The sequence below is a fragment of the Bombus fervidus genome, chromosome 5 (genome assembly GCF_041682495.2).
Source record: "Bombus fervidus isolate BK054 chromosome 5, iyBomFerv1, whole genome shotgun sequence".
Classification (NCBI taxonomy): Eukaryota; Metazoa; Arthropoda; class Insecta; order Hymenoptera; family Apidae; genus Bombus; species Bombus fervidus.
In genome coordinates this window covers 18,241,391-18,258,816 of record NC_091521.1, presented here as the reverse complement: position 1 = coordinate 18,258,816, position 17,426 = coordinate 18,241,391, and the positions used below count along the sequence as shown (strand labels likewise).

At 38.2% G+C, this 17,426-nt stretch overlaps 2 protein-coding genes and 1 long non-coding RNA gene across 6 annotated transcripts; 2 read left to right on the top strand and 1 right to left on the bottom strand.

Annotated features, from left to right (window-relative positions):
• The first annotated feature begins 4,312 nt into the window (after positions 1 to 4,312).
• Clk (circadian locomoter output cycles kaput protein Clock) lies at positions 4,313 to 11,702 on the top strand. 3 transcript variants are annotated; one of them, XM_072004175.1, is made up of 12 exons: positions 4,313 to 5,228; positions 6,692 to 6,748; positions 6,823 to 6,971; positions 7,077 to 7,162; positions 7,448 to 7,652; positions 7,747 to 7,842; positions 7,953 to 8,028; positions 8,222 to 8,460; positions 8,534 to 8,772; positions 8,901 to 9,335; positions 9,462 to 9,635; positions 9,782 to 11,702. In XM_072004175.1, exons 1-12 carry the CDS (start codon positions 5,188 to 5,190, stop codon positions 10,202 to 10,204), a joined length of 2,220 nt encoding a protein of 739 aa, XP_071860276.1. In that variant the 5' UTR covers positions 4,313 to 5,187; the 3' UTR covers positions 10,205 to 11,702. The 3 variants fall into 3 exon arrangements, with proteins under 3 accessions (XP_071860276.1, XP_071860275.1, XP_071860278.1); XM_072004174.1 differs by having other exon boundaries at positions 4,316 to 5,228; positions 7,071 to 7,162; XM_072004177.1 differs by having other exon boundaries at positions 4,473 to 5,228; positions 6,704 to 6,748; positions 7,071 to 7,162.
• Positions 11,500 to 17,269, bottom strand: Hn (phenylalanine hydroxylase). Of its 2 annotated transcripts, none has more exons than XM_072004203.1 (8): positions 17,044 to 17,269; positions 14,142 to 14,270; positions 13,868 to 14,022; positions 13,511 to 13,693; positions 13,246 to 13,442; positions 12,788 to 13,050; positions 12,454 to 12,683; positions 11,500 to 12,061 (listed from the first exon to the last, which is right to left on the bottom strand). In XM_072004203.1, exons 1-8 carry the CDS (start codon positions 17,116 to 17,118, stop codon positions 11,899 to 11,901), a joined length of 1,395 nt encoding a protein of 464 aa, XP_071860304.1. In that variant the 5' UTR covers positions 17,119 to 17,269; the 3' UTR covers positions 11,500 to 11,898. The 2 variants fall into 2 exon arrangements, with proteins under 2 accessions (XP_071860304.1, XP_071860303.1); XM_072004202.1 differs by lacking the exon at positions 17,044 to 17,269 and adding an exon at positions 14,772 to 14,930.
• Positions 15,079 to 15,791, top strand: LOC139987700 (uncharacterized). Its single transcript, XR_011799901.1, has 2 exons — positions 15,079 to 15,567; positions 15,665 to 15,791. It is a non-coding gene; the product is annotated as an uncharacterized lncRNA (long non-coding RNA).
• Positions 17,270 to 17,426: the final 157 nt, after the last annotated feature.

The window sequence follows — 17,426 nt, the reverse complement described above, 5'->3', positions numbered from 1 at the left end:
GAGCGAGAGAGAGAGAGAGAGAGAGAGAGAAAGAGAGAGAAATTTTAAAAAAGCGATAGGTAAGAAAAAAGCGAGGCGTTACTATCATGGAGGAGAGGAGGAATAAGAAGAGTAACAAAACAGCAAAAAAAATAATAATAATATGATAATACACATAACAACACACACTATATATTGTAATATTATTTTTCGAACATAGTAATGTAATGTAGAATATGATATATGTATTATATTATATATTATATATATTATATATAATATGATATTGTAACTGATCATTTCGTATAACGCCAACGGCAGAACGAAGTGTTTGGAGTTTAAAAGAAACAAAAGATGATTAACGAAACAAGAAAAAGAACTTTAAAAAATGAAAAAACAATTAATTAAGATGGGCCAGAAGCGTCGGCGAGGCGAGTGGCGCAGGGTCACGGCACGCCACATATTTTTACCAAGGTTTTTCGAATATTCAGTCCCCCCGACGATTCCTTATATAAACGAGATCTTTAAAAATAAAAAAAAGGATAAAAAAAAAAAAGTACGATCACGTACCCGCGCGCCACTATCGCTTCGCGGCATTTTCTTAGCGCGCGGCCGTACATCGGTCGTTGAACGGTCGGATCGCGTCACGATCTCGTTGTGTTCAGGAATGGTACCGTGTCTTCGTACAAAAGTTTGAGAAACGAACGAAGAGAAATAAGGAAGTGAAACGTAAAGCTGTGTTCGGCGTATAAAATAGACGAAGCTTCGTGATCGATACCCGTCGTAACGAATGAACTGACAAATTATAAAATTAGTAACAAGAAGACAGAAAGATAATCGCGTGGTGAACGGTGTTTCGTACGAATCTTTTCGACGACGTTCGACTTTTCTATGATAGATCCTCGTATGCTTTTCGTGTGTCACTGGGACCTTGAACGTCGTTAATAGAGTAGACAGAGAGGAAAAAGCAAAAGAAAGTGCTCGTCGAACGGAGAAAATACAGACAGAGAGAGAGAGAGAGAGAGAAACAGAGAGTGAGAGAGAGAGAGAGAGCGAAGCGAGAGAGAGAGAGAGAGAGAGAGAGAGTGACGAGAAAGAAGGAAAATCCTTGTTGTTGCAAATAATTCGCGAACGTTCGACGACCGAATTGCGGCAGAATTTTCAATTGATCGAATCGAAGAATGAAACGAAGGCGTGACAAGAATGGCAATATAATATACGATATTAACGTCGACACGATGGTAATCGATCGACGGGCAAAAATAGCCACCGTCCCTAGAATTTCATTTTTCGACTCTGACACGTGCGTATCCTAATTTTTCAATGTCCACGAGAGGACGAAGAGTCGTGCAGAAGCGTGTACAGTGGGGGTGGTTGGTTACTATAACTATAATAAAAAAGAAAAAGAGAAAAGTAAAGTCACTTCCCCAATCCCAATTCTTCTACAACCTTACCGCCCGTTTCGGGAGAGAGAGAGAGAGAAAGAGAGAAAAAGAGAGAGAGAAAGAGAGAGAAAGAGAGAGAAAGAGAGAGAGAGAGAGAGAGAAAGAGAAAAAGTAAAGAATGAGAAAGCATCCTGGATCGTTCCCTATGTCCTTCTCTCTCCTACTTTTAGTGCCCAATCAAACACACTTTTAGAAGCTCCTCGAATATCGGCCAGAGGTGAAAGCGAGACGACAGAACAAAAGAAAATAAAAAGAAAAAAAACAGGAAAAAATTACGAAAGAGGATGAAACGAGGAAAACAAAATAAAAAGAATTTTTAAAAAGTGAGAAAGAAAGAAAGAGAGAGAGAAAGCGATAGAAAGAACATAAAAAAATATTAAAGAACAAACGATGCGTTTTTTCTAATTGTCGAATCGACCGTTTCGTATTCGGCGACAACTTTTGTAATACGCGAACATTACTAACGCTAAGTTGTGTTTTAACCCGAATACATTTATGACTCGGATATACATATTATATATACATATATATATTATATTATTATTGGTCATTGAGCAGAGACACGATCGAACGAACGAGCCAGAGAGCGAAAGAGCGAAAGAGCGAAAGAGCGAGAGAGAGAGAGAGAGAGAGAGAGTGAGAAAGGGAGAGAGAGGAAGAGAGAGAGAGAGAGAGAGAGAGAAATTAGAGAGAAAGGAAGAGAGAAAAAGGGAGAATGAGAGAAAGTATAATTGAAAACTTCATCACGTTGAACAATACATTTCTTGCGATCTATAAATTACCGATACAGCGTAGCAGATCATTTATTTTTATTTTTTTCTTATCTTTTTCCTTTTTCCGTTTTGCGGTTTTCTATACAGTTGTTATATTTCGATGTTTTGGTTGTAACGGATATGCTGGCATGTTGATCTTGTGGGTGAGAAACCAAACACCGTAAGAAGCTGAATGATTATTTATTTTCTGCGAGGCACAATCTGCTCGTGACGGGTTTGTACGCAAGATTTCGTGTTCGTTTGTTACGTGTGAATCGTATTATTTCGAAAATGAATGAGAGACGACGAAACTGTGAAAGAAAGAGAACGAAGAACGAAGAGAAAGCTGAGATTTCTTAATACGTTTCGATGATTAATTTTTGAATCTTTCGATCGACGAGAATAAGAAATAAGAAGGGGAGAAAAAGAGAATGAAACATCCGCGTGCAAAGTCACCGAAATCGATGAAGACGCGAAGTCTCGGTATTAAGAAATTCATGAAGAGGCAAAACGGATACGAGCAGGTTGCGCGTTGGTTTTAATGGAGAGAAAAGAAATTACAAAAAAAGAGAGAGAGAGAGAGAGGAAAAACTGTACGGACTAGAGGAAAAAGATAACATTGTGATGTTTACTGATCAAATATGTCAAAAGAAAAAAAAAGTGAAAAAAGAAAAAAAAAAGAGGAGGCCCACTGGTTGAGGCCCAACATTTCTGAGTACACTATAAATAATAAACATTATGTAAAATTTACACGAGGTTTTTTTCTTCCTTTTTCCCTATATATATATATAAATCTAAAGTTGCAATATTGTAATCTGCTTTTTTAAGGAAATGAACAGTAGATAATAGACGACCATATGTCTGCACAAGATTTTTCTACTTAAGAGCGCCGTGCTACGAATGACGTTATCTATTCCTCGGTATCTTATTCGGAAATTGGATTATATCGATCAAGATCTTGACAATTTTCATTGAAATATAAAACAACGTTAATTTTCCACTTAATAAAAACGTTCGTATGTCCATAATACACACATAATACGTACGTCGCGTTAAAAAATGACATAGCGCTATTTTATAAAAAAAAATCTCCTTCGTTCGGTAACTCATTTAAGTTTCGCGGAATTTATAATTCCATCCAAGAGAATGTAACTCGTTTGGTATCGTTGATGAGATAGACGCGTTAATCGCATTTCTCGATAAATTCTAACATGTTATTCTATGAACTGCATACATCACTGCGTATGATTGGCACGACGTTCGAAATAGCGCAACACGGTCTGACCAATCAGGCATGATTTTACTGGCGGACAAGAAGCGATCCGATGCCGCTCATCTGGTATGCGAGTTTTCATGGCGACGGTAGCGATGGAATGGAGCGATGGATTCGAATACGATCGTAAATTTCCAAATGCCTTACGAATACTTGGAGAAAAGAATATTTTGAAATAGATTCTTACTTATCCTGGACAGTTTCGAATTGCGTATAAACATCGCAGATGTACGTGTACAATTGAATGTCGACTCGAGGTAGTCTCGAATTTTTACGAGTACCTTATCTTCTATGATATATATTAATACGACAGGTTCAAGTACTATTTTTGGGCGATACCACCTTGTTGGAAATAAATTTTCGAATCTTACGAATACAGAAAATGAAATCGAATGCACGATGATCGAATCCTACGAAGTGAAACTGACTTGGATTGGTAAAAACACGTCAAACTTGATTCCATCGCTAGGCGGTAATGCATTGACAAGACGCGTCTGCGCACAATGGGAAAATGCTTAGCGTCCATCATCACGTTGGCGGATAATTTGCTTGAAGTTAGCCGCGATCTAACACACTTATAAACGTCCCTGGTCCATTCGATACTCCGTTGCACGCACTATCGTGAGACAAACGCTGGAGAAAGGAGATACGACGGTAGATGGTAGACACGGTGCAGCCTTTCTTACGTTGTTCAAATATCGTAAAGGAAATTTCGAAACGGAGCGGAAATTTTTCTACATTGGGGAATAACAAGCCGTTTTACGGTTATCGTAAATAAATTTATATCGTAATTTAAAGTGAATTTTCAGTTTATCGTTGAGGTAGCACGACGACGAGGGAGGTAGAGGGGTAACGGAAATATCGATATAAACAAAAGACATTTTCTATCGCTGCCTATGAAAACGTTCAACCAAGAAATATATATCGATGCGTAAAGTTCGAAATGTTATTGTGTCAGCAACGTAGAACGTTACGTAAGAATACTTAGATGAGCGTCGGTAAAGAATTTTACGTCACTAGAATATATTCGTCTGCAACGAGCTTTCGATCGATTAGTCGCATCGAATAATTTTCGTCCGTAAAACTATGCTTTTGTTTTTTATCTTTTAAACCTCTTATTAATCCAAGTAATAGCTGTTTAAACTAATCTCGGTACGCTATATTTATAAACTGGAAAACCATATCTATAAACTCGGCGAACGTCGGAAAAGAATATTGGGAGATCGTACGAACGTTAGAGAAGAAAATCGTGCAACGGTGGAATTTGGCGAATGAAGCACGCGGTGTCACTGCCATTTCTGTTTTCAAATCCGAGCATGCGTTCTGCCATCGTGAGTTCGCAGCCGTGTTCTCGGTATTAGAGCCCCACAGAATTGAGCGCGTACAACTTCAGACGGTGCAACGAGAGACCTTCCATTGCGAAGTCGTACGTAAGCGTCGCACGTACATACGTGCATGCACCGTAAGCTATCTCGAACGATCGTTAGAGGCTTCATCGACGGATTTTGCTGGCGCGCGAACCAGTGACTCGTCTGTTGGCGCGTGTCGTTCGAAAAATGTGTCGGCGCTTGCCGCGGAAGTGGCACCCCGAGCTTGTGAATTCTACGTGGTCGACGAATACTCGTCAACAGGGGAAACCTCGAGAGAACGAGGATCGCAAGATCTGAGGCTACTGATCGACGGCGTGTCCGCGACAACACGCATACACGGACGTGACAGCGCACATACGTCAAGTTACATGGCGAGTTATTCACGAGGGCGATCCTCCAGACAATCCGAGTAAGTGACACGCGACTATTAGCACATCGTTCGACGAATAATAACAACGATACTGTTTATCGACCGTCTGAAAATTCAATGAACGTCGACGATGAAAATTGGAAAATTTAACCAACGATAGAAAGACACGTCGACTCTGTCGATCTATTACGATGAAATTCGATAGTCACCGATCTGTCGATCTTGTTTGTCATTTATTTGCACGCAGATGATTTTTATTTCGCTGATCGTTAGGAGCGGTGCGAGCGTCTGGTGAGGACTGGCACGATCTATCGTGCTCCGTTGAACGTTCCATCGATCGATACCGCGAATCGATATTTACGATTCGTTGTCTTCGCCGTTGTTATCGTGGCACGATTATCACTGCGTGCAGCGCGCGACCGGTAGATCGATGCTGCAACTTGATTATCAACGATTGTGCCGCGATTTATACGATCGATAAGGTCGAGCTTGGTGCTGTACACTGCGTTGCGTTGGTCGTCCGACGATCGCTCGCAGACGTCTGATCGCCAGGGACGCGTAACGTGTTCTGATCGATGCACTCGCGCGGCGATATTCCTACACTCGAATCGATGACTATTATTTTCTATCGCTCCGAATTTTTTTAGAGAATTATACTTTGTAGTTTCTCTGTTCGATTCCTTAGAATATATATATTTCGTTTGATACATCGTTTCGTATTAATTTAGTCTTCGCGATAATACATCCCTATATAAACTCGTAGTAACTTCGTTGCCCTCTGTTAACGTCTTGTCGTTGACAATAAATATTTAATTATTAAATATTTAATTTACCTGATTGCCACGTCAGAAGCGTGGTTTCTCTTTTATTATATTATGCTTTGTAGATTCTCTTCGCGATTTATAGACGAATCAGTAATTTTACAATATCGACTGAACGATTTAACACGAAAGTAAACAATATTTCGCGAAATACACGTTCGATGATGTATTAGGTGTCCGGCAATCTGATGAAATAACGTTATTCTAACCAATATCGATTGCCGAACCTGTTACACAATAAGCAGTTCGTGGTATTGATTTTATTGTAATGCACGTGTAGTATCCCTGTGCCGAGTGAGAAAATCACAAACAGATGCGTTTCAAATTGTCTTCTTCCCCTCTCGACACCTGATGCTGATGATCTAATTTTACGATTATTATATTCTACATTTTCTAACTTTAATTCTAAATCTGCAATATCAAATAATTACGATATCATAACCGTCGGATAATTCTACGTCCGAATTTGAATGTCCATTTAACGAAATACGTAGTATCCAAAGAGCAAATAATATTTCCTATTTCTCTTTCTTCTTTTAATCGATAGGAAAGAAATTTATATCGTAAAAATACGTTCGAGTACGTTAATACCGACGATAATCCTAATGTTGCAATGGTAGCAATGTCGATAACACCGATGTTTTATAAATTTATAATATTTTTTCTTAATATATCCATGAGCTTCCTGTCCAGTGATACGATGGACGATGACGTTGACGAGAAGGATGACACGAAACGGTAAGCGTTCGATTAAAATTAGCGCAACGCCTCTGATGGTGCCAAACTAACCGTAGAATCTTTTACCGCCTTAGAAAATCACGAAATCTGAGCGAAAAGAAACGGAGAGATCAGTTCAATATGCTCGTGAACGAACTAGGCAGCATGGTCAGCTCGAATACGAGGAAAATGGATAAATCCACAGTACTGAAGTCCACCATTTTATTTTTAAAAAATCACAACGGTACAACGTTTAATAATTCGAATGATTTAACTCTCTTCTTTTCTCAACGATTGCGTTTAATTACGAATATTATTAATTTCGAGCTTGAAAATGCCGTAGAAATAGCTGTCAGATCGAGGGTACACGAGATTCAAGAAGATTGGAAACCGTCGTTCCTGTCCAACGAAGAATTTACTCATCTGATATTAGAGGTACGATTATTGTGTAATAAAACGTACGTATTCTTCTATCGTGTGTATAGTCATCGATTTGAAACAGTGTCACTGTTGGTTGTAAGCTTGAGATCGTCAAACTCTTTAACTTATATTTGCATATAATTTGTCGCATAGAGAAAGAAACGAATGACTTTCGTAATACACCATTTTCGTTCGATTTCGGAACGAACTCGAGCTTATAAAGATGTTACTGAAAGTAGCACTATCGATATGACCCGACTTAAAGTTTTTACTAATAAAAACACGAACGACGTTTCTTAGGCTCTGGACGGTTTTATAATGGTATTTTCTTCAAGCGGGCGCATTTATTATGTGTCTGAAAGCGTCACGTCTCTTCTCGGGTATCTTCCGAACGAACTGGAGAACACGACGATCTACGACATCACTTATCAAGAGGATCAATCTCCTCTCTACAACGTACTTCTGAATCCTGCGATCACAAAAGACCAACGAAACATTAAACAGGGTACTATTTTTTAAGAAATACATTTTTTGGAAGAATAAGGATATCGAGTATGGTACATCGGTAAATATATTAAAATCGTTGTGCATATTTACAGAGGAGAAAATATCCTTTTCGTGTCACATCAAAAGAGGAGGCATAAATGTTCAAGAAAATCCAATATACGAGCTTGTGCAATTTGTCGGATATTTTCGTACGTAATTATATATATGTATAATAATGTTTCATATATATGTAACGTTATTTTTCATTCCGATATATATATATATACTGATATCTAAAAATTTACCTATTTGTTTACAGGTTCTGACGTCGATACAGACGCGGATAACTTGCTTCCGAACACGAAATTCAGCAATACTACTGGAATGGATACGAAGTAATTTCGTTTAATAAGATAAGACATAAGTAAAACACGCATGTACATTTAGTTGCTTTCGATTGAAATATATCGTCGTTGCTAGTTAATACGTTATCGACAGATATGGAATGAAAGAACTGCACGGATGGAAAGCACGTACAAACATGTGATCTATCGAACCGTCGCAATAAACTCGTTTGTGTTCTCTTAGATTAGTTTTCGTGGGTACAGGACGCCTCCAGACGCCACAGTTGATCCGCGAATTATCGGTAATGGATAACACAAAATCGGAATTCACTTCGCGACATAGCCTCGAGTGGAAATTCCTATTTCTGGATCATCGAGCGCCGCCTATTATCGGATATTTGCCATTCGAAGTGTTAGGCACGTCTGGATACGATTATTATCACGTGGACGACTTGGACAAGGTGGTTACTTGCCACGAATCACGTATGTATCCGACAAAGGCAGAAAATATCGCGAAAAAACGATGAGCTTGAAATTATGAGAGATTTATTGGTAGTGATGCAGAAGGGTGAAGGAACCTCCTGTTACTACAGATTCCTCACGAAGGGGCAACAATGGATATGGTTGCAAACTAGATTTTATATCACGTACAATCAGTGGAATTCGAAGCCAGAATTTATCGTCTGTACGCATTACGTTGTCAGTTACATCGACGTGATCAAGGAATTGCGTAAGGAGTCGGAAAGTTTTAACAAGGAGCAGAGTCAGGATGTTCTGATGCCAGTGGAACAGCAGGTGAATTTACTCGCGTAAATTTTATACATTTTATATTTGGGTGTCTGACAACCGTCGTGGCTATTAAATTCCATGATCGTACGATTCCAGACATTCTGTAGAATAACGTGCGCGCGATCTTCCTACAGGTGACCACGTCTTGTCCAGTTCCTCCGACACAATGGCCAGCGAAATCGTCGAAAACGTCGAAATCGATAGCATCGAACACACGGCCGCGACATCACGTGGAGAGCTCCGATAGTTCGTCGATGTCGGCGTCTATGCAAAGCTCGCCGCATTCGCAGATAACGCACGTTTCACGATCGAAAGGCGCCTCGGCGAACAGCTCTGTGCCGTCGAAAACTCAAATGCCACAAATCGATAACAGACAACAGCAGCAACAACAGCAGCAGCAGCAGCAGCAGCAGCAACAGTCGCAACAACAATCTTTGTTAGAGGTTGATCAAAGCTGCATCAACTTTATGGAACAAGCGCAGTACACGACCGTTAATTTGCAACCTGTGGTTAGCACAGGCTTCGTAACTCCTGCCGCGCCAATTATATCCACATTGCCAACGCACGAGGTAAAGCAACGATTATTAGGTTGTTCGAAATTGAAACGCAGCCAATATAGTTTTATGAAATCAGTTTGTCGTTAAAACGCTGCTGAGGATACAGCGTGTCGTACACGAATATCTGCGTATTTGTAGATGTTACATCAGCAAGATATCGTGATGACACCAGCACAGAATCAAATTCAAGACGAGCTGCAACGGAAACACGAAGAACTGCAACAATTAATAGTGCATCAGCAAGAAGAATTACGAAGAGTGTCGGAACAGTTGTTCATCGCTAGATACGGTATTTTATCGCCGTTGCTCAATGTAAGTATTTTCATAAGCACGTTGATGTTTTCTACGATTAGATATTTTCATGCGAGTAAATCGAAATATCGCAAATAAAAGCCGACATCGGTGGATTAAATCATGGTTCGCATCATTTGTTTTGTAAATTACAAATATGTTTTTAGACGGGCATGCCGTACAATACTGCGAATACGTGTCAACAGATGAATAGGTGCAATACGAACAATTCGAACGTTCAGTTGCCAACGTCCAGCAACGTTCAAGGAGTAAACGTTCTTCCTTTACCGATTACCGTTCCAGTGCCAATCGTGCCTACAGAGTTGTTCTCTCATCCATTGACAGTCAGTCCAGTGCCAACGATGTCAACTACAGCGCAAGGTAACGTAGGTACGATGATCCAAACGCAACAGCAGCAGCACCAGCAGCTGCAACATCAGCAGCAACAGTCTCAACAGCAAGCACCAACGCGACAAAATGGCAACCCACCGGATCTCGTGCCTTTCCAAATGTGTCCACATCAAGCGGATATACTGTATAACGAGATAGAGCCATCCGCGAATCAACAACAGAGATCGTCGCAAAATTGAAAAAGTCCCTTTCTTTGATTCTCTATCGGGGATCTCCCGTTGAAGTTCTTCGCTTAAGGAACTGATATTTGAAGTTGAAAAGAAATTTGATCGGGGATTCGTCCAAGATGGAATGGATATCGAGGGACGCGGCTTCGATCGTCGCGAATCGAAACGCGCCACGCAATTCTGTTCGCGTCTCATGCAGGAACGAGACACGAAGAATTTCGTATTTTTATACAAATGTGAGATGTATGTACAAAAGATGTTCCGTGTAAGAAGTGAAATCATGCTTTTAACGCGAATTATAACGCAGACGATGAGAACTTCCGTTTGCTTCGATCGAACCACTCGATCGTATTTGCGTTAATTTTTTGAAAAGAAGAAAAGTTGGACCAAAACGAGATTTTTTTGTGCTAAAGAAAAGGTAAGGAATTCGAGTCTATGGTACTTTTTATCGTTGTGGCACATTCTCGAACGTCGAAATTCTCTTGCATATCGTGTATATTCGTCCGTTCAATTTATGTCGAAAGTAGCATACTAAAAAATCGCTGCAAACCTCCTTCGTTATTTATTTACGATCGACACGAGATAATTCTGCGAAACGTCGATATTTATCCCTTGAAGTTTAAGGGGCCACTTTGCATCTTCCACGACGTATATACATATGTGTAAAAATTCTGTATAAAGTTTATCCACTCGCGGTGACAGCGTATACGTGAACTGGCTCTTTGAGTCGGACATAGCAAAAGGATAGTTGTTTTATTGATTTAAAAAAGTACAAAACACAGATAAAATTACTTGGAACTCTGATCGAACGCTTTGTGTTCCAAATACATGTGTATCTCAGACGATAAAGTTTGAGAATTATTTTTGTTATTCACCGGACCACATAGAAACTAAAGAGAACCGAATTTTTCAAAAAACAGGGTATATTTACATACGTATGTATACAAGGTATTTTTGTTACGAATTCTCAGCGTCTTTTTTTTTTTCGTAAACGATAGATTTTACGACGAAAGAGAAACAAACAGAAAACGCGTGTCTTATTTCTCTCACAAACCTACCGCTTGTTAGAAAAACACTGGCGACTAATACAACAAATTTACCTTGTATATATATATATATATATGGTTAAGAATGCGAAAAAAAAGAAAGTACAATAATATATTTTGTTGTAAATGTATCATGATAATAAGCTATTTGTAAATGTACGTGTCTATAGAGAAACAACGTGTATTATACCCGTGTGTATGGCATCGAAATCGATATATTTTACGATCATGATCGTGTTAGATGGATTATACATATGTATGTATACATATTATACATATATTTATTGAAACATAGGATTCATATACATTCCGATGAATTAGCCGGATCCCGATGAACGTATCTGACAGGCTATTACGTATTAAGACAATAACTTTTCTCACGTATGATTGTAAATTATGGTATAAAAATTTGAGAATTATATACATATTCAACGTGCAAATAAAGGTTCCTAAAAACAGCCAGATATCGTTCGTCTTCGAGTCATTAATCGTTTCTTTTTCATTTCAGGTTGAACAATCAGGTTTCCCTCGAATCGAACTAAATCCGAAAGTATCTCATCTCTTCTTCTCGATTTATTTTATTTCATCGTATAAACAGTTTCGCATTGTTAAATACCTACTATATGTAACGTGGTTAATCGATAAGATTATGTGAAGATTCTATTGCCTCAGTTTTCTTAAAGCGTCCATCAAAATTTGCACTTCTTGATTCACGTTGTGCACAAGATCCTCGATTTGATGCTTGCTGTCGATGATGCTGATGCTCTGGGTGTACGGGTCGTATCTCACTCCAAACTTCCTCGGTATACTCTCTGTGAATTTACTGCGAACAGAAATAGAAATGAAAAATCGTTCGATCGATAATTCGAGAAAAAAGGAGAGTGAGAAAAAGAACTACCGATTCTCCCTCCCTTATTCTGTATTTATAACAATTTATTGTTTAGAATGGCTGATCGCATAAGTTAAAAGTCATTATACGCAGTAAGAGGCAAGAAATTCTCGTAATTCTGTGGCGTAATAGAGATGAAAGTTATACGAATCGTTATGTTGCGCGATTATATAATTGCATGCATACTTTTAAATTGTATGCAGCGTTGGCTAACGATAAATATGGCGCAATTCCGAAGATGAAAAGTTTTCATAATAAATAAAAATCTTTCTTTCACTCGCGATAAGACGATAAACACGCTGAAAACTTGGCTCAGTCTACTTTACATCATTTTCTGTTTGGCGTCCTCGAAATTCTCGGCAACGTAATAGACAGGCTGGTACTCGGTTATCGGATACTTTTGCAACGCTGTCTTTGCTGGTTCGAAAGGACGCAATTCTGGTTTGTCGCTCAAACAATACTCGAGTTCGCCGAAAGATGAAAGCAATCCAGCACCGTATGCCTTTAGTTCTCCGTTTTGTTGGCACAGACCGTACTCAACCGTGAACCAGAAGCACTGCAACAAATTTTACGTGTTCTCTTTTCGTTTATCGCATAGCCTACGAAATGAAGAAAGAACTATGAATAAATCGCGAATGAAAGGAAATCTCTCGAAATTACCGTAGCTAATTTTTCGATGTACTCGTCAGGAGATCCGAGAGACGCCAAGCCAACGACTTGACAAAATTGTGCGAATGACGGATCAGCGAACAAGGGAACGTGACCCAGTACTTCGTGACAGATATCAGGTTCAGGCGTGTACAATGGTTTACTAGCGTGCCTGATGTACTGCGTGCAGTGAAATACTCTGAAGGCCAGACCAGCTAAGAAGTCGCGCGAAGATAGAAGGCCAGCCACAGGTCGAAGAGTGAAACCGGTGCAATCTATGCAGATATTTAAGAATACCGGAAAAATTAATTAATACCGAAGAGCTGACAATAACGACAGGTGAAAATATATAAATCTCATTGCTGTTGTTTTATATTGTCGTACGAATATCGTAGAAATTCGGTATCTCATCGAAATTGGAAATAAAAGATATTACTATTATCTGTTAGATCGAATAAAACGACTAATACCTTTCAAAAAGTTTGATATGTCCTCCAATTGTGGAATATTGTCCTCTCTGTAGCCACAGTTTTCGATTAGCAAAGGAAACACGTGATTATGTTCCTTGCAGGCATACTTTGGATAAAGCTTCGTTAAGTTTCTAAAAATTACACCCCATGTTTCGATTTCTTCTTTGGTATACTCCACCCTTGGTATCGATTGACCGCTAAGAAGATATAAGAATAGTATTACGAATACATAAATGTATTTTTAGTTTCCTGTAATAGAACTCACTATTTGTAATTGAACGCCAAATCTGCAAAGTATTTGCGCCTTTGTCGATAAACAGGATCCGTGAACCCAGGATGATCGCTATCCAATTCCGCACCGTACGAGAGAATTTGATTGGCAAACTTGTCCAGATCTCTGATTCTTCTTGGAAACCATGGTACAGTTCCCATGTTGTCTTTGTGATTTCTATAAATATAAATAACATTGAAAATTAAAAGGACATCTCCGTAAAAATGAAAGAAATTCTGTAAAATGCTAGTTTTTAAATATTTATGATTTGTAAAGTACGTAAGATTATTTTATAAAGATTATTTTATGTATAAAAAGATATTCGAAAATCCTTTATCGTTAAACATTCACCTAGAAATGATCGAGAAGTAGCTGCATTGTTCTCGCAGTTTTTCAATCACTGTTCCAAGGTCCCCGCCAGGTACGCATTCCACCATAAACTCGTACATATCCGTTCGACGAAGGGAGCTTCTGGATTCTATATGCGACAGATTAACCTTATGTTCCTGCGAATAAAATCGAAGTTGAAATTATTGCGAAAAAATATCTAACTTGTACGTTCAATTTTATCGCTTCGATAATACTCGATTTATTGCTCGACAATGGATGACATCGATGTACTTACAGCGAAAAGTTTAAGATATTTGCTCAACGCTCCGACAGAATCCTCTTCTTTGGGTGAAAAGATCAGGCAGGTGCTCTTTGCCGAGTCCTTGCCTTCTTTGATATAATTTCCTCCGTGTATCAGCGTAGGCTTTTAAAAATAGTAATAAGAGAGTAATAAGTTAAAGATGTACACGGTTGGATAAAAATTCGCTTTTCTCGAAATATCTGCACCATCGATTCTAAATAACAGGTATGTTAATGAAGATGTCTCATCGACGAAACGTATTTTATAAGAAGAGCCGATTATAAATCGAACTCGTCTCCAAATTCTCCCGTACGTACGTAACATGGAAAAAGATATATTGAAAAAAGGATATGTTATAACCATATTAGTTATCGGATTTAATACTGAAAATATTTTCCAAGTCACATCGAGCAAATCCGATTGTTCCAAGTACGAATAATCTACGAAGCATGGCTGTGAAAATAAAAATCGTATACCGGTGTAATGAAATTAAAAAGGTCGAAAAAAGTGAGACGCGAATAGCTCTCCTTTGTTTAACGTTTGGCAAAGAAAAAACGAAAAAGAAAGAAAACGAAAGGAAACTGATAAATTAAAGAGTCCTTATGCAAAAGTGTTGGTCCTTACATCGTGCATCGTTAGCAAGACTTCAGCATGGTTCTTGCAGGTGAACGGAGGTAAAGTTTTTTCCTCGTGAACCATGTTACCACTTATCGTCCTGAGACACGTTTACAGAAACTACGTTCCATTAATCCGTCACAGATACTTATACATTCACCGACAATTTCCCCTTCCCCCTCCTTTTATAACTATCGTTCCTGATTTCTCTAACGAGAACGAGACATTTTGCACGAAAGAAATAGGCTTTGTAATTTTCCCGATCGCTCGTTCCTTGACTTTGGACTCGTTGTATCGTCAGGAAGAATGAAATTCGTGATAATCGATTAAACTTTCTAGGAAAATTAGCCGATGAACAAAATACAACGTAACTCGGTGAAAAACATGCAATTTTTCGTTATTTTTGCATCATGCTAACCATGACGAAGGATTGCTAGATGTCAAGGCTGATTTCACTGGACGAAACTTTTTGCTCGACAAACTCGCAGAGAATACGATGTACATCGTCGACAGTCGTCAGTGTTGGTCGCTCGATGATAGAGGAAACACACGTACCTATCTTACTTGCAAGCGTTTGACTTTGGTAGACGATCGAGGAAATTGTTTTCGTTATTTTATGATAAAATTAAAGGAGAAGAAAAAGAAGTGAAAGTAAATAGCGTAATTTCTTGCCGTTCGGATTTCTCTTGGACAAATCGGATCGGAGAGATTCGACTTTGGCAACTTTACTTTTCCGTAAAAGCGTATCGCGTATTTTTCGAAACGTTTAAAGATCGATGATCAAATTTGTACAAGAATGTACGAGGTAAGTAGTTGTATATACAAATTACTGTACTTTTACTCAAGTACGTTATTAACAGAATTATATATAATCTGATGTTCACGTGTGAATAATTTCTCAGAGCTTGGGGAAATGTCCGATTATAAATCGATGATTTGTACATGCCAGCACGCAGACTTAAACAATTATATAATAATTGTATCTTATCTACTTGTTAGAAGAAAAATTTACTGCAAGAGAACTTGTGTGGAGAACATACAAACTCGTTCTCTCGCTAACATTTATGTATGTAATAAATATTTTATCGCTGTGTTGCAAAGTGAATCATTATTTATACATTTTAATCAGCAGGATTGTGATCGGCATTGCATAATTAATGAAAATCGTTCAACGATGTATGTAAATTGACATGTAAATGAAAATAAATTACTAACTTATTTTGTTATTCTGTATCAAGTATCATGACAAATAAAATACGTCCATTCGTGTATTATAATGCACAATATACCGGTATACATACATAATAACTGATTCAAGGTTTCTATGATGTATATCAATTCGGTTACATAATAATTGCATGTTTATGCAAATGTTTAGATTAAAGTTGGATTAAGCTTAAATTACAAAGCGGGAGGCTTATAAACATTTAGCTCTTCTTAAGAAAATAAATATTATTATGAATATTGCCGCGATGACGATACAGGTAGTAGTGTAATAACGATGCAATGCGTATAAACATAGGCGATAATTAACGTACAAGTGTTCTCTTGCGATTTATTTGAATCATACTTCAGGAACTGTATCAGCGTTTCCTTTCTTGCTCGCATAAACAGGTTTTCTGAATTGACCGTGAACGTAAAACGCAATTTAGAGCGAAACTGGTCTCCAGTGCATTGTGATAATAGCACAATTAAAAATCTCGACAAAAAAGATAATTACGCGATTGTAATCGAAGGTTGCGAATTTCTTGAATGTATAATTGCAAATTATATCCAACGTTGAGGTAATTTAAAATGAAAGTAAATTAATGGCACAAAGTATCGTTAGATTTTGCACCGTATTAACAGAACATTGATTATTATTAAATTGCTATCGATAACGATCGCTAAAATCACGATTTAATCACTTACGATGTATATGAAGCGACAATTAATTTTTTTTACCAAAGTTTCGTTTCAGTTTACGTTTCAACGACGTTGGAGAAAGTGCGAAGAAAATTCATGTTTTAAGAATAAAGCTGACGATACGCAGAATAAAATGATTATGTACTTTGTTATCGTGCGTCCTATCCTAATTCATTTACTTTCTTACGATATGTCAAAACTAAGGTTTTCGTTCTATTCTCAATGTTATCTTTCCGTAAATTTTCCCTTACTTTTGTACATTGTACTTACTTATGTACTTTGTTATCGTGCGTCATTTCCTAACTTCCTTACGATACGCCAAAATCAAGGTTTTCGTTCTATTCTCAATGTTATCTTTCCGTAAATTTTCTCTTACCTTGTCAAGAATTGGAGAATCGGACGCGTCATTTTGAGACATCGATCGAGATTTTGGTATAGCTTTCGCGTACATATCAGGATCGACGGTATGAAGCTGCGAGAAGAATTGAGATTGTGTCACGATTTTCACGAGACGAGCGTCTTGATAGGACTGGTTCTTGTCTCGTCGAGCTGGCCTGTTTTAATGAGATGCCGCTACAGGTTTATATCAAATACTCGATTATGAGAATAAAGCAGAGAATATAACAAAGACGACTTTTAAACACGTTGAAACACACGATGCCTCGGTTGAACAGGTTGAAATGTCTTGAGCAATGCCTGTGATTGATTTAATATCGCTATATTTTCTTACATAATGATTTTCACATAGAGTATACTTTT